Source organism: Bufo gargarizans, chromosome 1, assembly GCF_014858855.1.
Source record: "Bufo gargarizans isolate SCDJY-AF-19 chromosome 1, ASM1485885v1, whole genome shotgun sequence".
Classification (NCBI taxonomy): Eukaryota; Metazoa; Chordata; class Amphibia; order Anura; family Bufonidae; genus Bufo; species Bufo gargarizans.
This window is the reverse complement of record NC_058080.1, coordinates 331,931,412-331,958,788: the sequence shown is the minus strand read 5'-3', so window position 1 is coordinate 331,958,788 and position 27,377 is coordinate 331,931,412. Positions and strand designations below refer to the sequence as shown.

At 47.3% G+C, this 27,377-nt stretch overlaps 1 protein-coding gene across 1 annotated transcript in view; it reads right to left on the bottom strand.

Annotated features, from left to right (window-relative positions):
* The window catches only part of ZNF414 (zinc finger protein 414), a 208,798-nt gene extending 191,050 nt beyond the window's left edge, over positions 1-17,748 (bottom strand). The window contains exon 1 of the mRNA XM_044281924.1: positions 17,628-17,748. Coding sequence (XP_044137859.1) covers positions 17,628-17,630 — 3 coding nt within the window. The 5' untranslated portion in view covers positions 17,631-17,748. The remainder of the gene's footprint in view (positions 1-17,627) is intronic.
* Positions 17,749-27,377: the final 9,629 nt, after the last annotated feature.

The window sequence follows — 27,377 nt, the reverse complement described above, 5'->3', positions numbered from 1 at the left end:
AGCAAAAAGGTTCATGTTTTGTTCAAAAAGTTAAAGTTTATATGTTCTGTTCCAAAGTTAATAAAATTATTGCGTTGCGGCCTGGTTTTTTCTTCTTTTTTTTTTACCTTTCAGGTGGACCAACCGATCGACTAGCTGCAGCACTGATGTGCATTCTGACAGAAGCATTGCGCTGCTGTCAGATTACACGCAAGTCGGTGTATGCAGCAAGACGAGATTTCTACTCTGCAGTAAAATATACGTTTGCCAAGGCATACGAGCTGAGGAGGAGGCGGCGTTCCTATGCTTTGGCAAACACTTTGTATATAAAAAAAAATAATAAAAAATCCCGGCAATGATTTATTCATCCACATCGATTGATGTGAATGGAGAAATCTGGTTTGCCAGGGCATACAAGCTAAGTGGGTATGGATGTTGGGCGGAGCTCCTATGTTCTGGCAGACGCCTTTCCCCTCCATTTTTTTTTTTTGGGCAGAGATTTTTTCATCCACATTGATCGATGCGAATGAAGAAATCTGTGCCGTTCATTTTTTTCTTTCAGCTCAGAGGCTGAACGGAAAAAAAAATCTCATTACCTGTATGCTCAATATACCGTATTTTTCGCCCCATAAGACGCACTTTTTCTTCCCCCAAAATGGGGGAGAAATGCCCCTGCGTCTTATGGGGCGAATGCGTGCAGTTTAGAGCGAGCGGGGACTCGGGGAGGGACTGGGAGGAGGAGCTGGGGGCTGGCAACAGCGGCGGGGCGGTGCAGTCAGTGTAATATAGCACCGCCCCGCCGCTCCGGTAAAATCAGATGTCATATTGAATTAATACTTATTAAACATGCCCCCTTAGTCCTATTACTACCTTACTTCCTAATTGCGGCAGTAGAATTCAGGCAGGCCGGGCGGGCGGGCGCAGGCAAGTGAATGAAGCAGGCGGCGCAGGCAAGTGACGTCAGTGAGAGACGCGCCGCCCGTCCTGCCTGCATTCTACACAAGCGATTAGGATGTAAGGTACCGTAGTACTAGGACTGAAGGGGCATGTTTAATTAGTATTAAATGAATATGACATTATATTTTAGTTTGCTAGAGGCGGCGGCGGCGGCGGCGGGGGGTGGGGGGGTGGGGGGGCGGGGCGGAGGGCTGGCGATCTGTGGATGGCACAGTTATGGGCTGGGGGGGGTCTGTGGATGGCACTGTTATGGGCTGGGGGTCTCTGGATGGCACATATATAACAGTGCCACCCACAGATCCCCCCCTGTAACAGTGCTATCCACAGATCCCCCCCTGTAACAGTGCAAGCCACAGATGCCCCCCATAACAGTGTCCGTCATCCACAGATTCCCCCATAGCAGTGTCCGTCATCCACAGATCCCCCACATAACAGTGTCAGTCATCCACAGATCCCCAGTAATAGTGCCATCCACAGACCACCATTAGTTCCAAACCCATCAAACACCTTTTGGTTAAAAATATTTTTTTTCTTATTTTCCTCCCCAAAACCTAGGTGCGTCTTATGGGCCGGTGCGTCTTATAGGGCGAAAAATACGGTAAGGAGAATAGCAGAAACTCCTAATGCTGGCCATACACATAATGATTGCGGAGACCCTCAAATGCCAGGGCAGTACAAACACCCCACAACTGACCCCATTTTGGAAAGAAGACACCCCAAGGTATTCGCTGAGGGGCATATTGAGTCCATGAAAGATTTAAAATTTTGTCCTAAGTTAGCGGAAAGTGAGACTTTGTGAGAAAAAAACAAAAAAAAAATCAATTTCCGCTAACTTATGCCAAAAAACTAGATTTTTGTGAACTCACCTTGTAAAATCTCTTTCTCGCTTTATTCATTGGGGGACACAGGACCATGGGTATAGCTTGCTGCTGCCACTAGGAGGCGACACTAGGCTGAAAGCTGTTTGCTCCTCCCCTGCAAGCTATACCCCCTCCAGCCTGGAGAGAGCATATCAGTTTGTGCTTCAGCAGTAGGAGAAACATACCGAAACAAAACAAAAAACAGGAAGACCACAGTCCAACAGAACAACCGAACCGGACCTCAGTCCCAACCGGCAACTTGGACCACTGGTCTCAGTAGAAACCAACAACAATGGGTGGGTGCTGTGTCCCCCAATGAATAAAGCGAGAAAGAGATTTTACAAGGTGAGTTCACAAAAATATCGTTTTCTCGCTCATATCATTGGGGGACACAGGACCATGGGACGTCCTAAAGCAGTCCCCGGGGTGGGAAACCACTGACACCACATCTCACCGGTGAGACACTACACTGCGGCCTGTAAGATCCTACGGCCAAGAGCAGCATCCGCCGATGCGAACGAATGCACCTTGTAAAACTTGGTGAAGGTGTGCAACGAAGACCAAGTTGCTGCCTTACACAGTTGAGACGCCGAAGCGTGGTGAAAGTGTGCCCAAGAAGCCCCGACCGCCCTGGTCGAGTGAGCCGTGATACCAGGTGGAGGAACCCTGCCCTTGGAGCGGTAGGCCTCGTGGATGGCCAATCTAATCCACCGCGCAATCGCCACCTTGGATGCCGCCAAACCTTTACGAGGACCCTCCGGAACCAGGAACAGGGAGTCCGCTCGCCTAAAGGAGGCCACCGCGGCCAGGTAGATCCGTAAGGCCCGCACCACATCCAAACGATGAAGCGCCACCTCCCTAGGATGAGAAGGCTTAGGACAAAGCGACGGGAGGACAATGTCCTCATTGACATGGAACGCCGACACCACCTTCGGCAGAAACGATGGCACCGTCCGGAGCACCACCTTATCCTGATGGAACACCAAGAAGGGCTCCTTGCACGACAGTGCCGCCAGTTCTGACACCCGACGTATGGACGTAATGGCAACTAGGAATGCGACCTTCCATGACAACAGGCAAAGGGAGACTTCTCGCAAGGGTTCAAACGGCTCGGACTGAAGTGCCACCAGCACCAAATTCAGATCCCAGGAATGCAACGGTGGCCGATACGGAACCGTGGTGTGCGCTACACCCTGCATGAAAGTCTTGACCGGGCCCAGCACCGCCAGCGTACGCTGGAAAAATATGGAAAGGGCCGAAACCTGTCCTTTCAACGAACTCAGGGCCAGACCCAGCTCCAAACCCGCCTGAAGAAAAGCCAACACCGTAGGGAGGGAAAACCTCCTAGAGGGGAGGTCCCTGTCCTCGCAGAATTTCAGGAACGACTTCCACGTACGATAGTAGATTTTCGCGGAGGAGGGCTTCCGAGCCCGAATCATCGTGCGAACGACCGCATCCGAGAAACCCCTTTTCCTCAGCAGGAAGGTTTCAATAGCCACGCCGTCAAACGCAGCGTATGTAAACCCTGGTGGAAGACTGGGCCCTGTGAGAGCAGGTCGGGCCTGAGTGGAAGAGGCCACGGCGCGTCCCCCAGGAGCAGAACGAGCTCCGAGTACCAAGCTCGGCGCGGCCAGTCTGGGGCAATCAGGAGCGTTTGAACACCCTCCATCCTGATTCTGTGAAGAATCCGCGGTAGGAGCGGCAGCGGCGGGGACACGTACAGAAAACTGAAGTCGTCCCACGGTACCACGAGCACGTCCACGTCGTAGGCCATCGGATCCCTTGCGCGAGACAGGAAGCACGGGAGTTTGTGGTTCAACCAAGATGCCATTAGGTCCACTTCCAGGCGACCCCACCGGAGACAAAGGTCCTCAAACACCTCCGGGTGGAGAGCCCACTCCCCCGAGTCCACCGTCGTACGGCTGAGGAAATCCGCCGTCCAATTGTCCACACCCGGGATGAAGATCGCTGATACCACTGGGACATGGGCGTCCGCCCACTGCAGAATCCTCGCGGCCTCGCCCATCACCGCTCCGCGTCCCCCCCTGGTGATTGATGTAGGCAACCGCTGTGGCGTTGTCCGACTGTATCCTGACCGGACGGCCCCGCAACTCGGTGGTCCAATGGCAAAGGAAGAGGTAGATGGCCCGGAGCTCCAGGATATTGATGGGCAGTTTGGACTCCGACAGAGACCAGACTCCTTGGGCTGTCCGAGTACCGAAGACCCCTCCCCAAACACGGAGGCTGGCGTCGGTCGTAATCACGGTCCATGACACCGGCAGGAACGACTTCCCTGACGACAGGTGGTCCGGAACCAACCACCAGGCGAGAGCCTCGCGAACAGGCTGAGACAGCGAGATCCTGAGGTCCAGTGAATCCCGGGACTTGACCCAGGAGGACAGGATGAGCCGCTGAAACTCCCTGGTGTGGAACTGGGCGAACGGTACCGCCTCGAATGAGGCCACCATAATCCCCAGAACTCGCATGCAGTTGCGAATCGATACCTTGCGATGCCGGGTGAGCAGAACCACCGCATTCTGAATGTCCGATCTCTTGTCCAGAGGGAGACGCACCACGGCAGCCTCGGAATCCAGAGTCATACCCAGGAACCTGATCCGAGTGGTCGGAGACAGGCATGACTTCCTTCGGTTGAGAAACCAACCAAAGCGAGCGAGCGTGCTCATCGTAATCCGAAGGCTGTCTGCGCATTGCGACGCTGACGGGGCTTTGACCAAGATGTCGTCCAGGTATGGGAGAAGGGTAATGCCTCTGGACCGCAGAATCCCCAGAAGGGGTGCCAGAACCTTCGTGAACACCCGCGGGGCCGTCGCCAGACCGAATGGAAGAGCGACGAACTGGAAGTGATCCGACTGGATGGCAAATCGGAGGAAACGTTGGTGCGTGGTAGCGATAGGTATGTGGAGATACGCATCTTGCACGTCCAAAGATGCCATGTGCTCCCCCTGCACCAATGAGGCCACAACGGAACGAAGAGATTCCATTCTGAACCTCTGAACCCGTAGATAGCGGTTCAGAAGTTTGAGGTCCAGCACCGGTCTCACATCGCCCTCCTTCATGGGGACCACAAACAGGTTGGAATAAAAACCTGTGAAACGCTCTTCCGGAGGCACCGGGGAAATCACCCCCCGCAGAAGTAAGGACTGGACGGCGTTCAAGAAAGCCGCGGCCCGGACGGGATCCCTGGGAGGCTGGGAAAGGAAGAAACGGTTGGGGGGAAGGGACCTGAATTCTATTTTGTAGCCCGAAGAAACTACCTAGAGCGCCCACGCGTCCGGAATGTGGGCGTGCCAAATGTCCTGGAACAGGAGAAGACTCCCCCCCACCTGAGCGGGTGGGGACAAACCTTCATGCGGAAGGCTGCTTACTTGGCGCTGTGCGAGGTTGCTGGGCACGCGGACGCCAGGCCTGCTGGGGCTTAAAGGACGGGCCTTTCCGCCGATCCTGGTTGGGTGTTCCCGCCGCGGAGGTGGGAACTGAACGGGTGCCCGAGAAACGGCGAAAGGACTGGAAGCGAGAAGACGCAGACCTGGACTGAAAGGGCCGCTTCGCTTTGGGTTGGGGCAGATGGGTGCTTTTCCCACCCGTAGCTTCTGAGATTATCACATCCAGTTTCGGCCCAAAAAGCCGAGCCCCAGAAAACGGAAGCTTTAAGAGAGAGCGTTTAGAGGAGGAATTAGCCTTCCAGGCCTTGAGCCATAGCTCCCGGCGGACCGAAGTGGCGAGAGCTGAGGCACGGGCAACCATCGACCCAGCATCCAGTGCCGCTTCACAGATATATTTCCCTGCATGGGAAATTTGGAGCGCAGACAACTCGAGTTCAGCAGACGGGAGGTTGGACAAAATGTCCTGACTCAAACGGAGGGTCCACTCCGAAACCGCCTTGGCTACCCAGGCGGATGCGAAAATCGCTCGCCGTAAAGATTGACTTGGAGAGCGACTCAACGCGACGGTCCACCGGATCCTGGAGTGAAGAACCATCCGCTACCGGAATGGTCGTAGATTTCGCCAGGCGAGCCACCGGCGGGTCCACCTTCGGCGAGGAGGACCATAGTTCCACGGTCTCACGTGGAAAGGGGTAGAGAAGGTCTAGACGTTTTGGGATAACAAAACGCAAACCCGGCTGGTCCCAAGCCTTGTTAACCACAATAGAAAAATCTTTGTGTAACGGGAACGCCTTGGGGGTCTGTTTCGCACGCAGAAACGACACCCCTTGTTGGCTAGTGGAGGGAAGGTCCTCCTGAACCCGGAAGGTGTCCCTTATTGCTGAAATCAGGCTATCCACCATGGAAGCAATCTGAGAAGAGTGCTCCAGGTCCATAACCGCATCCGAATCCCCAAGCTCGCCCTCAGACAGTGCGTCGCCTAACAGGGAGGACGCCTGTGACTGGGATCCAGGAGTAGGGGGGGATGCCGAGGCGTCAGAGGAGGAACGGTTGCCTGCCCTGGGGCGCTTGCTAGGAGGTCTGCCTCTGGTTTGCGTGCAATGCGGTTGCGTGGATTGCACCGGTGGTGATTTCTCCACTAACCGACCCAGCAATGAAAGGGTGGAATGGGATATCTTAGAGAGGTCCTCCACTGCCCGTGACAGAGACCTAGCCCAGTCTGGTTCCCCCTGAACGGGACGGTCTAAGGCTTCTGTGGGCTGCAGTGGTCTGGGGGGATTGCTCTGCGCAGGCTTCTGACAAGCCGAGCACAGTGATAGTGACTGGCCCCGAGGGAATTTAGCTGAACACACGGAACAGGCATAGTAAGTAGTCCTACAGGTTGTCTGAGGGGGGGTCAGTGGCCGGGTCAGACATGGTCAAATCTCCTGCTGGACGGGGTATCTATCTCCTACCAGTACGGAGCGAGAGCCACGGTCCTGTGTCCACCACGCTGCGCCGGGAGGAAGAGGAAGTTTCAGCAGGGCGGGATAATAAGCCCCGCCCCCTTAAGCCCGGGAGCGGCAGACTAATTGAGGGAATCTAGCGCCGCCCACCCCTGTGCACGTGACCGCAGCCGCGGCCAGCGTGCCTAATGTTCCCGGTTAATATGTCCGCCCGCAGAGAGAGAGACAGTCCCCAACACCGGCCGTGCGGCTAACGAGGATCGCGGCGCCCCGGCGATGGATCAACTGCCCTGCGCAAATCCAAGTGCCGGCTGAGATCGCACTGAACCAGTGCTGTGTGCGATGCAGCGGCGAGGAAAGGAAGGAGACGGGGCGGGCGTCGGTCAAGTCCGAGGCTGACAAGGTGCCGGCGGACGCACACAAGCGGGGGGGGGGGCGCTTAGGGGGGGGTGTCGGATTATGGACGGGCGGGCGGGAAGGGGGCCCTGGTGCTGTGGGATGTCCGGCTCATCGGACGGCCTGGGGGAAAGTGACCGCTGACTGAGAGGGGGAGTCACTCACCTATCTTCATCTGTGGTCTTCACCCTCAGATGCATCACCAGCAGGACCACCCTACGACCGCTGGCACCAGGCGAAAGGGGTCCGGGCAGAAGAGGGCTGAAGAGAGGGTGGTCCTGTAGCTGGGGGGAAGCAGGGGAGCGAGGCTGCCCTGGTCCGCTTTTCCTTCTTGGGGTGGCAAGGCGGTGAACAAGGTACACCGGCCAGCCTCCCGGGGATGCAGGGACGCAAGCGACCCTGGATCCCCAACCGGATTCTGAAAAAAAAAAATGAAAAAAAAAAAAAAATAAATAAATTATAACGCCACCCTGCAAAGCAGGGAGGTCTGCCTCCTACGACACTAAGCTAAAAACTGATATGCTCTCTCCAGGCTGGAGGGGGTATAGCCTGCAGGGGAGGAGCAAACAGCTTTCAGCCTAGTGTCGCCTCCTAGTGGCAGCAGCAAGCTATACCCATGGTCCTGTGTCCCCCAATGATATGAGCGAGAAAAATCAATTTCTATGAACTTGCCAGGCCCCTCATTGAATACCTTGGGGTGTCTTCTTTCCAAAGTGGGGTCACATGTGGGGTATTTATACTGCCCTGGCTTTTTAGGGGCCCTAAAGCATGAGAAGAAGTCTGGGATCCAAATGTCTAAAAATGCCCTCCTAAAAGGAATTTGGGCACCTTTGCGCATCTAGGCTGCAAAAAAGTGTCACACATGTGGTATCGCCGTACTCAGGAGAAGCTGGGGAATGTGTTTTGGGGTGTCATTTTACATACACCCATGCTGGGTGAGATAAATATCTAGGTCAAATGCCAACTTTGTATAAAAAAAAAATGGGAAAAGTTGTCTTTTGCCAAGATATTTCTCTCACCCAGCATGGGTATATGTAAAATGACACCCCAAAACACATTCCCCAACTTCTCCTGAGTACGGCGATACCACATGTGTGACACTTTTTTGCAGCCAAGGTGGGCAAAGGGGCACATATTCCAAAGTGCACCTTTCGTATTTCGCAGGCCATTTTTTACACATTTTGATTGCAAAGTACTTCTCACACATTTGGGCCCCTAAATTGCCAGGGCAGTATAACTACGCCACAAGTGACCCCATTTTGGAAAGAAGACACCCCAAGGTATTCCGTGAGGGGCATGGCGAGTTCCTAGAATTTTTTATTTTTTGTCGCAAGTTAGTGGAATATGAGACTTGAGTGAGTTTTTTTTAGTTTTTTTCTTACAAAGTCTCATATTCCACTAACTTGCGACAAAAAATAAAAAGTTCTATGAACTCACTATGCCCATCAGCGAATACCTTAGGGTGTCTACTTTCCGAAATGGGGTCATTTGTGGGGTTTTTCTACTGTTTGGGCATTGTAGAACCTCAGGAAACATGACAGGTGCTCAGAAAGTCAGAGCTGCTTTAAAAAGCGGAAATTCACATTTTTGTACCATAGTTTGTAAACGCTATAAATTTTACCCAAACATTTTTTTTTTTTTATCAAAGACACGTAGAACAATAAATTTTACAGCTGAAAGTGAAAAATGACTTTTTTTGCAAAAAAATCGTTACATTTTGATTAATAACAAAAAAAGTAAAAATGTCAGCAGCAATGAAATACCACCAAATAAAAGCTCTATTAGTGAGAAGAAAAGGAGTTAAAATTCATTTGGGTGGTAAGTTGCATGACCGAGCGATAAACGGTGAAAGTAGTGTAGTGCAGAAGTGTAAAAAGTGGCCTGGTCATTAAAGGGACACTGACAGGCCCAATAACCATAATTAGCTGTACATATGTATGTACAGGTCTTCTAATGTGCATTTAAACATATAAGTATCCCCCCTGTTCACATTATAAATACTGCAAACTCATGTTTTATAACCTGAACTAATCCCTGTTCTTTCTGCCCAAGGGGCGGGGTTTCAGTTTCTCTGAGCACAATAGAAGCTGAAACCCCGCCCCTTGGGCAGAAAGAACAGGTATTAGTTCAGGTTATAAAACGTGAGTTTGCAGTATTCTTAATGCGAACAGGGGGGATACTTATATGTTTTAAATGCACATTAGAAGACCTGTACATACATATGTACAGCTAATTATGGTTATTGGGCCTGTCAGTGTCCCTTTAAGGGGGTTTCAGCTAGCGGGGTTGATGTGGTTAAAGGACCTGCTGAGATCATTTCAGTAATCGTCTTGTTAACTCAGGTGAGAATGTTGACGAGCACAAGGCTGGATTTCATTATGTCAGGCTGATTGGGTTAAATGGCAGACTTGACCTGTTAAAAGGAGGGTGATGCTTGAAATCATTGTTCTTCCATTTCCATTGTTAACCATGGTGACCTACAAAAAAAAGTAAAAATGGCTTCACAGGCAAGGATATTGTGGCTACTAAGATTGCACCTCAATCAACAATTTATAGGATCATCAAGAACTTCAAGGAAAGAGGTTCAATTCTTGTTAAGAAGGCTTCAGGGCGTCCAAGAAAGTCCAGCAAGCGCCAGGATCGTCTCCTAAAGAGGATTCAGCTGTGGGATCGGAGTGCCACCAGTGCAGAGCTTGCTCAGAAATGGCAGCAGCCAGGTGTGAGCACATCTGCACGCACAGTGAGGCGAAGACTTTTGGAAGATGGCCTGGTGTCAAGAAGGGCAGCAAAGAAGGCACTTCTCAAAAAAAAAAAAACATCAGGGACAGATTGATCTTCTGCAGAAAATATGGTGAATGGACTGCTGAGGACTGGGGCAAAGTCATATTCTCCAATGAAGCTCTTTCCGATTGTTTGGGGCATCAGGAAAAAGGCTTGTCCGGAGAAGAAAAGGTGAGCGCTACCATCAGTCCTGTGTCATGCCAACAGTAAAGTATCCCGAGACCATTCATGTGTGGGGTTGCTTCTCATCCAAGGGAGTGGGCTCACTCACAATTTTGCCCAACAACACAGCCATGAATAAAGAATGGTACCAAAACACCCTCCAACAGCAACTTCTTCAAACAATCCAACAACAGTTTGGTGAAGAACAATGCATTTTCCAGCACGATGGAGCACCGTGCCATAAGGCAAAAGTGATAACTAAGTGGCTCGGGGATCAAAACGTTGACATTTTGGGTCCATGGCCTGGAAACTCCCCAGATCTTAATCCCATTGAGAACTTGTAGTCAATCCTCAAGAGGCGGGTGGAGAGACAAAAACCCACTAAATCTGACAAACTCCAAAAAGTGATTATGAAAGAATGGGTTGCTATCAGTCAGGAATTGGCCCAGAAGTTGATTGAGAGTAGGGCTGCAGTAAACGATTATCTAAGTAATCAAGTATTCTATTGATTATTTTTTACGATTAATCGAGTAATCTAATAAGAAAAAGCTTCTTAAAGTAATGTATTACTTTATAAAAATGTCCCCCTTTCCCAGTGCCATCAGTTCAGCAGCCCCTCCATGCCATGTCCCCTAGTGCCCCCATGATGGCACTGCCATCAGCCCCTCCATCCAGATTGCCATGATGTCCCCCTTTCCCAATGCCATCCACCATGTCCCCCACTCCCCCAGATCAACCCTCCGAGTGCCTAATCACAGGTGCCCCCATTAACCCCTCTTCCCCCCCAATACTGTTATACATGGCAAATCATAGGTGCTCCCATTAACCCCCCTAACACCACTAACGTTATACATGCCAACTCACAGGCGCCCCCCCCCCCCGCCAATAACTTTATACATGCCAAAACAGAGCTGCCCCCAGTTCCCCAGGCCAAATCACAGGTGCCCCCATTTACCCATGCCAAATCACAGGTGCCACCATTTACCACCCACCGCCTCTGCTAACTTCATACTTACCTTTCAGCGCAGAGTGCGCCGACAAACAGGGTCCGCAGGAGATGCATCTTCATCCCAACATGCACTGGGGACCTGACGTCACACACAGCGTCAGCCAGCGTGCTGACGATGTGGAACACAAGGTCCTGCAGCGCGGTGCCGATGGGAGGCCATGATGCGGTGAGTGAGAAGCTTAATTTCACTCACGCTCTGTGGTCATGTGATTTAAACGAATCCTCGATGCAGAAAAACTGCATCGAGGATTTTTTTGCCTCGATTACATCGATTAAATCAATGAATCATTTCAGCCCTAATTGAGAGCATGCCCAGTCGAATTGCAGAGGTCCTGAAAAAGAAGGGCCAACACCGCAAATACTGACTCTTTGCATAAAAGTCATGTAATTGTCGATAAAAGCCTTTGAAACGTATGAAGTTTCTGTGCACCACATCACAGAAACAACTGAAACAAAAATCTAAAAGCAGTTTAGCAGCAAACTTTGTGAAAACGAATATTTGTGTCGTTCTCAAAACTTTTGGCCACGACTGTATTCATGAAGGTGCACCTTTTCTACGACTGAAATATGTGTAAAAACAGTCTAATTTTTACTCCACTCCAAAGCTGGCTTATTTTTTTGTCAATTTTAAGGTGGATGGAGCGGACTCCCGACAGCACACTGGACTTGCGGTAGCACAGATCCGGCAGGCTGCTCCTCCACTGGAACAGCCTGCCGGAAAGGCTACCGCAAGTGTGGAAGTAGCCTTAGACCAGTCTAATTGAAATTAAGACCTGAAAAAAAAAAAAAAAAAAAAAAAAAAGACACCTCCTTGCCTCATTCACCAACTGCTGTGCGACTTTTAACCCCTTTGGGACACAGCCTTATTTCATCCTAAAGGGATTCTGTCACCTCCCCCCACCCTAATATCTTGTAATCCGTCCAGTAGTTTCTGTAAAAAACGACTTTTATGGTTATGCAAATGAGCCCTGAATGTGCCCAGAGGGGCGTTTTGTTCCCCTTAGTGAGCCCAGTACCGCCCCAGTGACGTCCGATGCTCGCTCTTCCCTGCTGACTGAGGGAAGAGCGAGCATCAGACGTCACTGGGCTCGGCGCATGCCCAGTGACTAGGATGAAGCTCCTGCCCTCAGTCTCCTGCAGATCGCACAGGCGCAGCGCTCAGTGGGTACTGCGCCTGTGCGAGAGTTCGTTCGGCCGTGAGGGAGGGGGAGGAGAGGGAGGAGAGGCTGTGGCAGGCTGGGGGCGGTTAGACAGTCGCAAGGTAGGCGGGCTGGGCACTGTAAGAGGGACGGTACTGGGCTCACTAAGGGGAACAAAACGCCCCTCTGGGCACATTCAGGGCTCATTTGCATAACCATAAAAGTCGTTTTTTTTACAGAAACTACTGGACGGATTACAAGATAGAAGAGCACAGCCTCATCAAGGTAAGCTGTGCTGCATGGCTGCTTTAAAATCGGATTTTGGGTTAGGGGAGGTGACAGATTCCCTTTAAGGACCAGGCAATCTTTTGCAAATCTGACCAGTGTCACTTTAATTGGTGATAACTTTAAAACGCTTTGACTTATCCAGGCCATTCTGAGATAGTTTTTTCGTCACATATTGTAATTCATGACACTGGAAAAAAATAAAAAATATTTATATAAAAAATGTTATAAAAAAATACTAAATTTAACCAAAAATTTATAGTTATCACTTTACATTCCCCATATGTCTACTTCATGTTTGGATCATTTTGGGAATGATATTTTATTATTTGGGGATGTTACAAGGCTTAGAAATTTAGAAGCAAATCTTAACCAGTTTTTAGGGACCAGTTCAGGTCTAAAGTCACTTTGCAAGGCTTACATAGTAGAAACCACCCAAAAATGACCCCATTCTATAAACTACACCCCTCAAGGTATTTAAAACTGATTTTTCAAACTTTGTTAACCCTTTAGGTGTTCCACAAGAATTTATGGAAAATAGAGATACAATTTCAAAATTGAAATTTTTTGGCAGATTTTCCATTTAAATTTTTTTTTTTTACTTTTACAAAGCAAGGGTTAACAGCCAAACAAAACTCAATATTTATGGCCCTGATTCTGTAGTTTACAGAAACACCCCATATGTGGTCGTAAACTACTGTACGGGCACACGGCAGGGCACAGAAGGAAAGGAATGCCATACGGTTTTTGGAAGGCAGATAATGCTGGACTGGTTTTTTTGACACCACGTCCCATTTGAAGCCCCCCTGATGCAACTCTAAAATAGAAACTCCATAAAAGTGACCCCATCTAAGAAACTACACCCCTCAAGGTATTCAAAACTGATTTTACAAACGTCGTTAACCCTTTAGGTGTTCCACAAGAGATATTGGCAAATGGAGATGAAATTTCAATTTTTTGGCAAATTTTCCATTTTAATCCATTTTTCCCAGTAACAAAGCAAGGGTTATTAGCCAAACAAAACTCTATATTTATTGCCCGGATTCTGTAGTTTACAGAAACACCTCATATGTGGTCGTAAACTGCTGTACGGGCACACGGCAGGGCGCAGAAGGAAAGGAATGACATACGGTTTTTGGAAGGCAGATTTTGCTGGACTGTTTTTTTGACACCACGGCCCATTTGAAGCCCCCCTGATGCACCCCTAGAGTAGAACTGCAAAAAAGTCACCCCATTTTAAAAACTATGGGATAGGGTGGCAGTATTGTTGGTACTAGTTTAGGGTACATATGATTTTTGGTTGCTCTATATTACACTTTTTGTGAGGCAAGGTAACAATAAATAGCTGTTTTGGCACCGTTTTTATTTTTTGTTATTTACAACATTCATCTGACAGGTTAGATCATGTGGTATTTTTATAGACCAGGTTGTCACAGATGCGGCGATACCAAATCATGTTTTAGTGTTTCCATAGTCTGAGAGCCATCATTTTTTCAGTTTTGGGCGATTACCTTGGGTAGGGTATAAAATTTTTGCGGAATGAGATGACAGTTTTATTGGCACTATTTTGGGGTGTGTGTGACTTTTTGATCGCTTGCTATTAGACTTTTTGTGATGTAAGGTGACAAATTTATTTAGCACAGTTTTTATTTTTTATGGTGTTCATCTGAGGGGTTAGGCCATGTGATATTTTTATAGAGCCAGTCGATACAAATGCGGCGATACCTATAATATGTATACTTTTTAAATTTATTTATGTAAGTTTTACACAATAACAGCTTTTTTAAAACAAAAAAAATATGTTTTAATGTCTCCATATTCTGATCCATATTTTTGGGGCGATTGTCTCAGGTAGGAGCTAATTTTTTGCGGAATGAGGTGACTGTTAGATTGGTACTGGTATTGGTATTTTGGTGGGCAAACACCTTTTTGATCGCTTGCTGTTGTACCTTTTGTGATGTAAGGTGACAAAAAAAAATTTATTTAGCACAGTTTTTATTTTTTACGGTGTTCAACTGAGGGGTTAGGTCATGTGATATGTTTATAGAGCAGGTCGATACTGACGCGGCGATATCCAATATGTATACTCCCCCCCCCCCTATTTTTTCCCAATTTTTTTTTACTTTATTTGGGGAAAATGTTTTTTTTTTGGTTTATTTTTACTTGAAACTTAATTTTTGGGGGGGAAACTTTATTTTTTCAACTTTTTTTCACTTTATTTTTTTGTCCCACTTTGGGGCTTGAACTTTTGGGGGTCTAATCCTTTACAATGCATTCCAATACTTCTGCATTTGAATGTAAGGCTACATGCACACAACCGTTGTTTTGGTCCCCATCCAAGCCGCAGTTTTTGCGGCTTGGATGCGGACCCATTCACTTCAATGGCGCTGCAAAAGATGCGGACAGCACTCCGTGTGCTGTCCGCATCCGTTGCTCCGTTCCGTGGTCCGCATTAAAAAAATATAACCTGTCCTATTCTTGTCCACAAAACGGACAAGAATAGGCAGTTATATCAATGGCTGTCCGTGCCGTTCCGCAAATTGTGGAACACACACGGACGCCATCCGTGTTTTGCGGATCCGCAATTTGTGGACCGTGTGCACGTAGCCTAATACAGTGAGTATTACTCATACAGCTTCCGGCCTGTGAGATCCAGGGGGCTGGATCTCACATGCTTGTCACCTGAAGGCAGCGCCTTCCTTAGGGATGCGCTGTGGCGCTGCCTTCAATTCCATCGGGTCCCCCCTACAGCCACACGGGGACCCGATGGCGCCGCCCGCTGCCGCCGCAACCGCAGGTAAAGGCTGCAAACCGCAGGTCTGAATTGACCTGCGGTTTGCGGCGATCGCCAACACAGGGGGGGTTAACGGGACCTCCCCGTGCATTTAGCCAAGGTGCCTGATCAATGATTTGAGCAGGCACCTTGTTCCGATCACCGCCCGCTGGGCGGCGGTGATCGGAAATACACATGACGTACAGTTAGGCCATGTGTCCTGAAGAGGTTAATAAATAGCCTGCAAAGTACAAACAGGCGAATACACTACTTCAGTCTGATTGCAGTCTAAAAAAACAGACGAGCTTGAAAAATGTGGCTCACTGTAATGCTTTGTAACTGTAAATTTCACACTGACACTAATCCTATCAGACTCTGCCTGAGGAAGGGCCCAATAGGTTTCCATAGCTGGCAGACGTGGAGGCCTTTGTAAGGCTTTCAGCTGCCATAGCAACCATTGGTACCCAGCAAAACATCAGTCAGCATTGACCACCCCATCTAATTTGTTAAAGGCGGCATCAGTCACAGCCAGGTCCCCACCAAGATTCAGGGAGCACAGCTCTTGAGCCGTACATGTACAACGGATGTCAGAAAGGGATTCAAAAAATATATTCTGCCACTCTTCAAATTGATGTAAAAGGAGGCTTTTTTGTGCCCATATTTTGGATGCAACACTTGACCCTTCCTCAGTTCATGAGCACCAGAGTTTGGCCACATTCACATTTCAATTTAGGATATCCAGTGCAAATGACAGCTGTCGGCCTAACAAAAAAAAAAACGTTGCATGCCGCATGTGAACACAAGTGATAAGTGGCAGGGGCAATATTCTAATTCGCAAATTATATTCTTGATTGCGAAAATCGGCAATGTATTATTCGCGTAATGCACACGAAATACCGGCGTGGGGTAGGCAACTTTTCTATTGGTTGCTAGGGATGTTGCTAAGCTGTGACAAAGCCTTCTCATTGGCCCACAAGCTAAAAGAAGGGAGGGATGATCAACTGATATGGACTGTGTTCTAAAAAAAAATATATATATTCGTCACTACGAATATATAGCACTACATTCTAAATATTTGCGTAAAAAATTTGCTTTTCAAATTTTCGCGCTCAACACTAGTGAACACCTCACGCCTGCTGTAATGTGGACATAACTACCGAGAGAGGGCAGTAAGTGGGCTTATCATCTGTGTGTGTGTGTGTGTGTGTGGGGGGGGGGGGGGGGGGGGGCACAAAATAGGAACAATTTCCCTGTGGGGGCACTAAAAGGACTGGGCGGGATTGGGCCTGCAGTGACAGGCACTGGGAGGATTTGGGGCAGACAGGCACAGGTCTAAGTGTGGTTTAAAGGGGTTGTCCAGGATCAAGATTTTTAAGGTTTGAAGGGCCCCCAGATGTTTTTAGGTATTTTTACACTTCAGCAGGGCTCCTACAGTCCCCCACTGATTGTTTACCTCTCTGTTTATGTATGCGGTAACCCCCTGCCTCACTGCTTTCTGGGTCGCAGCGCAGCATCGCGTTGTTTCAAGTGTGTGTCTGCTAATCCGTGCAGCTGCCTTCTTAATTCAAATGCCGCCTCCTGCTGATCCCCCCCCCCTTAGTGCCTCCTGCCTTGCTAAGAATGCACCCGTGCTGCACCAATGGGGCATGGCTTAGCGCAGTGTGCTACCGCCTAGTTACTGCCCCTCCATGCGTTTGGAATAATTACTGAGGCTGAGGCTGAAAATTTGTGAAGTGAAAAAGGGTCATCAGAAATGTCTGGTATGGGAAGGACAGACATGAATGTAATATTTAGGGGACCATTGTACACATACACCAATGTCCACAATCCCGGACAACCCCTTTTAATATTTAAAGGGTTTCTCTGGCTGACATTAGTGATGTGCTAATAGCATTCTGATAGGGTATAGTAATCTGTCAGACCACCAGCCCTGTGTGCTAGGACTGTGCATGCATGAGTTTTATCCAGCAGTGACAAAACATTGGCTGAGATGCGATATTGTCCCTCTTTGAGAGGTATAAGCAACCTTACAGTATCCTTATATTTTATGTACAGCTTATATGATATCATGGCACAAATATCCTTTATTTGGAATAAAATAATACGTTTTGATCTGCTGTTGTACAGGGTCATGAAGCGTCCAGCACACTTCCTGCGGACATCCCGCCAACTAGATATGGCGAAGTCTATTTACTAAACCAGCCGTCCGAAGCCACGCCCACTTTCACATATACATATTCAAGCCGCCAATTATACACCCTTCCCCCTCGGGCTCCCATTAACTCCTCCTAGCCGCGCTCGGTGCGACAGGAGCCTTTTACAGTACTTTATACGGGTGTTATCATTATGCAGCGTATAAATACACGACGATGCAGTTAGGATCTCCTAATGACCATAGCCATGGCCTCCTTGCCTGCGCTCGTCCGCTGTCACCTACCATTGCTGGTGACGCCTTGCAGCTTTTATTTACCAGGAGAGAAGCGTCTCACAGCCGTGTTACGTTGTAGCCATGTTGGGTGTCCTGATAACGCGAGATTACACGGAGGGGGATTGGAGTTTGCGCACTGCTAAGCTGATAGCCTCCCACAGGAGTGCTGGGTGCTTGTGGCGGCCATGAGTTATATGCTTGTGTGTAGTGTTCTGCAAGTACATTACAGGCAATGCAGTCTTGTATGGAGGAAGCTGCAACTAAGCTTCATTCACTATTATAGAACTCAAGGATAGCGGTACAACGAGCAGAAAGTCTCCAAGAAATCTGCACCAAGTCCCTAAATCTGCACTATTTATCGAGGTTTTGGTGCATTTTTTGTGCGGATTGATTTCTGTTTATGCAGTGGCGTAGCATGGGTTGCCAGCACCCGGGGAAAGCCAAAAAATGCGCCCACCCCCACCCCGGGCACGCCCCTTTTAACAGATACTGTAGTAGATCACTAGCAGTCCTATGTAACACCACAGATAACACAGTGATAACTCTGAGTACAGATAATGTAGTAGATGGGTGTGAGCCCCCAGAATTCAGAACACGCACAGTGTGACCTGAAGTCTGGGGCCGAATTGCGGCAGGGTGGGCCATATTCTCAATCTCCTCCCCCAACCCTACTGTGAAACAGATATGTGCATGGACATTATTATTAGGCTACTTTCACACTTGCGGCAGAGTGATCCAGCAAGCAGTTCCGTCGCCGGAATTACCTGCCGGATCCGTCAAAGTCAACATAACCGGATATTTTTCATGCAACTGATCCGTCGTTCCGGCATTAGTATTTTATGCCGGATCCGTCATTCCGTTGCCTCCGACAGACACTTTTTGCCGGATCCGTCTGCCGGATCCGTCGGAATAGCGGATCCGTCTGTTCCGTTTCCTTCCGTTTGTAAACGGAAGGACGGATCCGTTATTCAAATTTCAGAGATAAAAAGATGCAATCTGTTAAGCAAATAGTACAAGTGGCTATAAAAGAAAACCGAAGGTCACTTACCACTCAGAAGTTCCTTCTGCAGAGTGTAAAGATGATGCCAGACCATATTAGTTTTGGATTTCAGGCTCGAATTCTGGTTTCACGCTGGAGAAGACGTCTTTGAGACAGACAGCGTAGAAAGCGTCGCTATTGGGTGCATCCAATAACCTCTGCAAGAATAAGAAGGGGAGTTTTTGAAACTGTTTCCCGAATTGAGGAATTATCCAGACAAATTTTTTAATTACTTACGGATGACGATCTCTGACAACGGGTGTCACCGCACATTCAAAGTCAAGACACCACTTTCCGCCGCTGTGTTTCCCCAGCAGAACGCCTGTTGTTGACCATAAGGTAAAGTAGATAAATATTATATATAGTACCAATTCTGTCAAAAATTTTAAAGCTGCTCCTTGGTAGTGTAAAAGTAAAAAATAAATTAAATTTTTATTTCCTGTGATCATTATAGAAAGTGGATAGGCCACAAGTGATGATCAGCATTATTATTTTTAATTATGCTTAAATCCAAATAATGGTCAAACGATGTCAAATGAACTGTGATCAATATCGGTCACCATGGAGAAGAAACCTTTATCCTTTTATTTTTTACATTATTATTGTCTACATAAAAAATCTTGATTAAAAAAACGTCCCATAGAATTGTGTCTTGATTGATATACCTTGTATATTATAATTTTTTTTAAATAAAAATGTATTTTTTTTCATAGGTTTCTTGCAAGTGGAGAAAGTTTTAGCTCACTCCATTTCCAATTTCGCCTTGGCATATTGACTGTTTCCATTATTGTGAAGGAGACATGCCGTGTTTTGTGGGATCAACTTCATGATGAATTTAGTCCACATCTAGCTAGACAGCATTGGACAGAAATTGCTGAAAAATATTGGGACATTTGTCAGTTTCCCAACTGCATAGGTGCAGTAGACGGGAAACATATAAGAATAATCAAGCCTCAAGGAACCGGATCTGAGTTTTACAACTATAAGAAATATTTTTCAATAATTCTAATGGCTATCGCTGATGCAGAATACAGTTTTGTTGCCGTCGACGTGGGGGCCTATGGATGCACCAACGATTCCATGGTTTTTAAAAATTCTCATATGGGCCGTAGTCTATATAATAGAGAATTTGATTTCCCGCAGCCTCAACCACTGCCAGGTACTGATGCCCCACCCATGCCGTTTGTATTGGTTGGTGATGAGGCCTTCCAAATGTGTGGAAATCTTCTGAAACCTTATTCAAGCCGCGGATTAAATTTAACAAAACGGACATACAACTACCGCTTGACCAGGGCTCGAAGAATGGTTGAATGTACATTTGGAATTTTGGTTGCAAAATGGCAGATTTTTACCAAACCAATTCATATGAAGGTGGAATCGGTGGATGAGGTTGTAAAGTGTGCTGTTGTGTTACACAACTACCTCCTTAAAAAGGAACCACTGAATTTGGAACAGATACAGGAGGACAGCGAGATGCCAAGCATTGAAAGTTTTGGACCACGGTCAAGTGTTGCAGTATCACGGATGAGAGACTGTTTTGCAGATTATTTTTGCTCGGAGGCAGGAAGGGTGGACTGGCAGGACCTGATTTGTTTAAACATTTTGCATTTATTTGTGAATTACAGTTAATTTCTTTTTATTTGGTGGTTTACAGATTTTTGTATTTGTTTTCAATTGGATTTGTGTTTCAATAAATATTGTTTTTCAAAGTATTTGAAATTTTTATTATATATTATTTTTAGCACGATAGAAGAGAAATACATTCTTGATTTGCTACACTGCAGATGTATTATTGTGTTGATACTCAATTTCAATCTTCTATATCGCTAGAGGAGCGACACATCTTTGTGTCGCTCCTCAGGCGCAGTTAGATTTTATCAGGAATGTTATTGTGTAGTAATCTGACCAACGCCAGAGGAGCGACACATACTTGTGTCGCTCCACTGGCGAAGGTAGATTTTATCAGGCCTGTTATGATGTAGTAATCGGACCAACGCCAGAGGAGCGACACATACTTGTGTTGCTCCACTGGCGAAGGTAGATTTTATCAGGCCTGTTATGGTGTAGTAATCGGACCAACGCCAGAGGAGCGACACATACTTGTGTCGCTTCGCTGGCGATCGGACAATTTTAAAGACCTTTCCTACATACACTAAAGTAATCTCCCATCGCTGGTGGAGCAAACCAAGTATAGTTCACTGCAAAAGCGATGTGAGATGTTCGCTTTTATTTAATAAAAAATTAAATAAATACAAAACAAATAAAATTTATAAACAATAACCTTTTTATTTTAAAAATATTTTTTTTAAATAATATAAATAACTTTTTAGAATAAAAAGAAAGTAAAAAAAAATGCTACAAATGCCTGTAAGTAGGACCGGTGGGAGTGGTGGGAGTAGAAGGTTGGGTGGTGGAGGTTTCAACACTGGTTGGTCCCCCTCGTTCCTGTGCCCCTGTGGACATAAAAGTGTGTGTTGTGGCAAGCACAACAGAGGGAGTATTCAATCTGGATGGGGGAGCGGGAGAAGGAGTTGACCGAGCAAGAGTAGAAGGAGTGTTGAAACTGGTAGTGGGAAAATATTGAGGAGGAGAAGGAGAAAAGTGCTCGGTGGAATGTGGAGGCTGGGATGGGGGATGAGGAGGTAGGAAAGGGGGGTAGGTAGTTTGGGTAGGGGGTTGTTGAGGTTGTGATGGGGGATTGGGCATGGATGGGGGATAGGATGTGGGGCGGTGCTGAACTTGCCACAAGACACTGTCCACCTGTCTTCGGGCCTCAAACAACTGGTCGGGCGTAAATCGTTCCATCACGGGGAGCGACGAATACCAATAGTGACGCACAGGACCCAATTGCGACGTATGCACCGCCCCCTCCTGCAGACGTCGCACTTGTTCCTCCAAAGCGGCAATTCGATTGGTATATCCCATCAAGGACTCGTAAACGAGCCTTGTGAGATCCTCGTAGTCCGCCTGACGGCTCCTACCGGTCCTCTGGCGACGCATCAATGCCTCAAAAAGTGGTGCCATTGTGGCCATTGTTGCGTCGCCAGAGGGCACAGGTAGGGGAACATTGAGGTCCCGACCAGCTGTTGGAGTAGGACGTAAGGGACCCGCGGTGGGCGGCTCTTCGGGGACCGCCTCTTGAGCTCCGGCCTCTGGAAGGACTTCACGAGGAGCTTGTTGCTTCCGAGTACTGCTAGATGTGCTGTAAAAGGAAAAAAAAATAATTAAAGGACAAATAGGTGTGAATGTCCCAGACAGAGTGTCAAATGACAGTCTGCCTAGGCCACACACATAGATTGGAGATTAGTATTCATAATTATTATAAACATTACAGCTTACCTTCGCAGCTGTAGGGTTCTCCGAAGAAAACCTAATGCGGCCGCATACCGGTACGGCCGCTTTTGGCTTCCTCCTGAACCACTGGGGCGCTTGACCTCCTCGTTGTAGTCCTTCTTATAGCGGTCCCTTATTGACCGCCACCGCACCAGGATTGTAGTCCCTGTCCGCAAGAAAAAATAAATTAAATTAATATTATAATAATTTATTTCAGACATCAGAAATGGTTTAGTATTTGTTTGAACCTGCTACAACAACAATAAAAAAATTATTGATGTTCACTATAGGTAGCATTGAGTGACCAACTTCAACCAGACACAAAACCAATTTTTAACCACTTAAGGACCACAGGTTTATACCCCCCTAGTGACCAGGCCTTTTTTTACAAATCGGCACTCCACAACTTTAGCGGTTTATTGCTCGGTCATGCAACTTACCACCCAAATTAATTTTACCTCCTTTTCTTCTCACTAATAGAGCTTTCATTTGGTGGTATTTCATTGCTGCTGACATTTTAACTTTTTTTGTTATTAATCGAAATTTAACGATTTTTTTGCAAAAAAATGAAATTTTTCACTTTCGGTTGTAAAATTTTGCAAAAAAAACGACATCCATATATAAATTTTTCGCTAAATTTATTGTTCTACATGTCTTTGATTAAAAAAAAATGTTTGGGTAAAAAAATAAATGGTTTGGGTAAAAGTTATAGCGTTTACAAACTATGGTACAAAAATGTGAATTTCCGCTTTTTGAAGCAGCTCTGACTTTCTGAGCACCTGCCATGTTTCCTGAGGCTCTACAATGCCCAGACAGTGGAAAACCCCCACAAATGACCCCATTTCGGAAATTAGACACCCTAAGGTATTCGCTGATGGGCATAGTGAGTTCATAGAACTTTTTATTTTTTGTCACAAGTTAGCGGAAAATGTGGATTTTTTATTTTTATTTGTTTTCTTACAAAGTCTCATATTCCACTAACTTGTGACAAAAAATAAAAACTTCCATTAACTCACTATGCCCATCACGAAATACCTTGGGGTGTCTTCTTTCCAAAATGGGGTCATTTGTGGGGAAGTTATACTGCCCTGGCATTCTAGGGCCCCTAATGTGTGGTTAGTAGTTTGAAATCAAAATGTGTAAAAAATGGCCTGTGAAATCCGAAAGGTGCTCTTTGGAATGTGTGCCCCTTTGCCCACCTAGGCGGCAAAAAAGTGACACACATCTGGTATCGCCGTACTCAGGAGAAGTTGGGGAATGTGTTTTGGGGTGTCATTTTACATATACCCATGCTGGGTGAGAGAAATATCTTGGCAAAAGACAACTTTTCCCATTTTTTTATACAAAGTTGGCATTTGACCAAGATATTTATCTCACCCAGCATGGGTATATGTAAAATAACACCCCAAAACACATTGCCCAACTTCTCCTGAGTACGGCGATACCAGATATGTGACACTTTTTTGCAGCCTAGGTGGGCAAAGGGGCCCACATTCCAAAGAGCACCTTTAGGATTTCACCGGCCATTTTTTACAGATTTTGATTTCAAACTACTTCGCACACATTAGGGCCCCTAAATTGCCAGGGCAGTATAATTACCCCACAAGTGACCCCATTTTGGAAAGAAGACACCCCAAGGTATTCCGTGAGGGGCATGGCGAGTTCCTGGAATTTTTTATTTTTTGTCACAAGTTAGTGGAATATGAGACTTTGTAAGAAAAAAAATAAAATATAAAAATCATCATTTTCCGCTAACTTGTGACAAAAAATAAAAAATTCTAGGAACTGGCCATGCCCCTCACGGAATACCTTGGGGTGTCTTCTTTTCAAAATGGGGTCACTTGTGGGGTAGTTATACTGCCCTGGCATTCTAGGGGCCCTAATGTGTGGTAAGTAGTTTGAAATCAAAATGTGTAAAAAATGACCTGTGAAATCCAAAAGGTGCTCTTTGGAATGTGTGCCCCTTTGCCCACCTAGGCGGCAAAAAAGTGTCACACATCTGGTATCGCCGTACTCAGGAGAAGTTGGGGAATGTGTTTTGGGGTGTCATTTTACATATACCTATGCTGGGTGAGAGAAATATCTCTGCAAAAGACAACTTTTCCCATTTTTTTATACAAAGTTGGCATTTGACCAAGATATTTATCTCACCCAGCATGGGTATATGTAAAATGACACCCCAAAACACATTGCCCAACTTCTCCTGAGTACGGAGATACCAGATGTGTGACACTTTTTTGCAGCCTAGATGCGCAAAGGGGCCCAAATTCCTTTTAGGGGGCATTTTTAGACATTGGGATCCCAGACTTCTTCTCACGGTTTCGGGCCCCTAAAATGCCAGGGCAGTATAAATACCCCACATGTGACCCCATTTTGGAAAGAAGACACCCCAAGGTATTCAATGAGGGGCATGGCGAGTTCATAGAATTTTTTTTTTTGGGCACAAGTTAGCGGAAATTTATTTATTTATTTTTTTTCTCACAAAGTCTCCCTTTCCGCTAACTTGGGACAAAAATGTCAATCTTTCATGGACTCAATATGCCCCTCACGGAATACCTTGGGCTGTCTTCTTTCTGAAATGGGGTCACATGTGGGGTATTTATACTGCCCTGGCATTTTAGGGGCCCTAAAGAGTGAGAAGAAGTCTGGAATATAAATGTCTAAAAATTTTTACGCATTTGGATTCCGTGAGGGGTATGGTGAGTTCATGTGAGATTTTATTTTTTGACACAAGTTAGTGGAATATGAGACTTTGTAAGAAAAAAATAAATAAAAATATTTCCGCTAACTTGGGCCAAAAAAAATTCTGAATGGAGCCTTACAGGGGGGCGATCAATGACAGGGGGGTGATCAGGGAGTGTATATGGGGTGATCACCCCCCTGTCACTGATCACCCCTCTGTCATTGATCACCCCTCTGAAAGGCTCCATTCAGACGTCCATATGTTTTTTACGGATCCACGGATACATAGATCGGAACCGTAAAACACATACGGACGTCTGAATGGAGCCTTACATGGGGGTGATCAATGACAGGGGGGTGATCAATGACAGGGGGGTGATCAGGGAGTGTATATGGGGTGATCACCCCCCTGTCATTGATCACCCCCCTGTAAGGCTCCATTCAGATGTCCGTATGCGTTTTGCGGATCCGATCCATGGATGCGTGGATCCGTAAAACACATATGGGCGTCTGAATGGAGCCTTACAGGTGGGTGATCAATGACAGGGGGTGATCAGGGAGTGTATATGAGGTGATCACCCCCCTGTCACTGATCACCCCCCTGTAAGGCTCCATTCAGACGTCCGTATGCGTTTTGCGGATCCGATCCATGGATGCGTGGATCCGTAAAACACATGCAGACGTCTGAATGGAGCCTTACAGGGGGGTGATCATCCCATATAGACTCCCTGATCACCCCCCTGTAAGGCTCCATTCAGACATCCGTATGCGTTTTGCGGATCCGATCCATGGATGCGTGGATCCGTAAAACACATGCAGACGTCTGAATGGAGCCTTACAGGGGGGTGATCATCCCATATAGACTCCCTGATCACCCCCCTGTAAGGCTCTATTCAGACGTCCGTATGCGTTTTACGGATCCGATCCATGGATGCGTGGATCCGTAAAACACATACGGGCGTCTGAATGGAGCCTTACAGGGGGGTGATCAATGACAGGGGGGTGATCAGGAAGTCTATATGCGTGATCACTCCCTTGTCATTGATCACCCCCCTGTAAGGCTCCATTCAGACGTCCGTATGTGTTTTGCGGATCCGATCCATAGATGCGTGGATCTGTAAAACACATACGGACATCTGAATGGAGCCTTACAGGGGGGTGATCAATGACAGGGGGGTGATCAATGACAGGGGGTGATCAGGGAGTGTATATGGGGTGATCACCCCCCTGTAAGGCTCCATTCAGACGTCCGTATGTGTTTTGCGGATCCGATCCATGTATCCGTGGATCCGTAAAAATCATACGGACATCTGAATGGAGCCTTACAGGGGGGTGATCAGGAAGTCTATATGGGTGATCACCCCCCAGTCATTGATCACTCCCCTGTAAGGCTCCATTCAGACGTCCGTATGTGTTTTGCGGATCCGATCCATGTATCCGTGGATCCGTAAAAATCATACGGACGTCTGAATGGAGCCTTACAGGGGGGTGATCAATGATGGAGGTGATCAGGGAGTCTATATGGGTGATCACTCCTCTGTCATTGATCACCCCCCTGTAAGGCTCCATTCAGACGTCCGCATGTGTTTTGCGGATCCGATCCATGTATCAGTGGATCCGTAAAAATCATACGGACGTCTGAATGGAGCCTTACAGGGGGGTGATCAATGACAGGGGGGTGATCAATGACAGGGAAGTGATCAGGAAGTCTATATGCGTGATCACCCCCTTGTCATTAATCACCCCCCTGTAAGGCTCCATTCAGACGTCCGTATGCGTTTTGCGGATCCGATCCATGTATCCGTGGATCCGTAAAAATCATACGGACCTCTGAATGGAGCCTTACAGGGGGGTGATCAATGACAGGGGGGTGATCAATGACAGGGGGTGATCAGGGAGTCTATATGGGCTGATCAGTGGTTCATAAAGGGTTAATAAGTGACAGGGGGGGTGTAGTGTAGTGTAGTGGTGTTTGGTGCTACTTTACTGAGCTGCCTGTGTCCTCTGGTAGTCGATCCAAACAAAAGGGACCACCAGAGGACCAGGTAGCAGGTATATTAGACGCTGTTATCAAAACAGCGTCTAATATACCTGTTAGGGGTTAAAAAAAATCACATCTCCAGCCTGCCAGCGAGCGATCGCCGCTGGCAGGCTGGAGATCCACTCGCTTACCTTCCGTTCCTGTGAGCGCGCGCGCCTGTGTGCGCGCGTTCACAGGAAATCTCGGCTCACGCGAGATGACGCCTATTGGCGTTAGCGTAGCCTGGGAGAGCGGCCGCAATGACGCCTTTCGGCGTTAGCGCGGCGGCAAGTGGTTAATGAAAAGTACACATGTGCATTATACTAGAGTATACTTATGGCACTCCTCCCGTTGACTCTCATTGAGGTCGTCCCAATTAGGCACTAAAACTTTGCATATCTCAAGCCAGAGGAGCCGGGTAGCATGATGGTCAGCATGGCGGCGGTCCGTGTGGTCCCAGAGTGGTGGTCTGTCCTCCACCATCTGGATGAGGAGTTCATTGTCAATTGCCAAATTCCTCCTCATCCGTTCTGGTGGAGCGTCTGGAACCCCAAAAAAATATAAAAAATAATAATTATAATCTCATGTTTAAAGGAATTCTAACACCAGGTTTGGGGCTATAGAGATAGGACCTGCACGGCTATATCGCCGCTAGCATGTTTGCAATATATGTGTCCTATAAAAG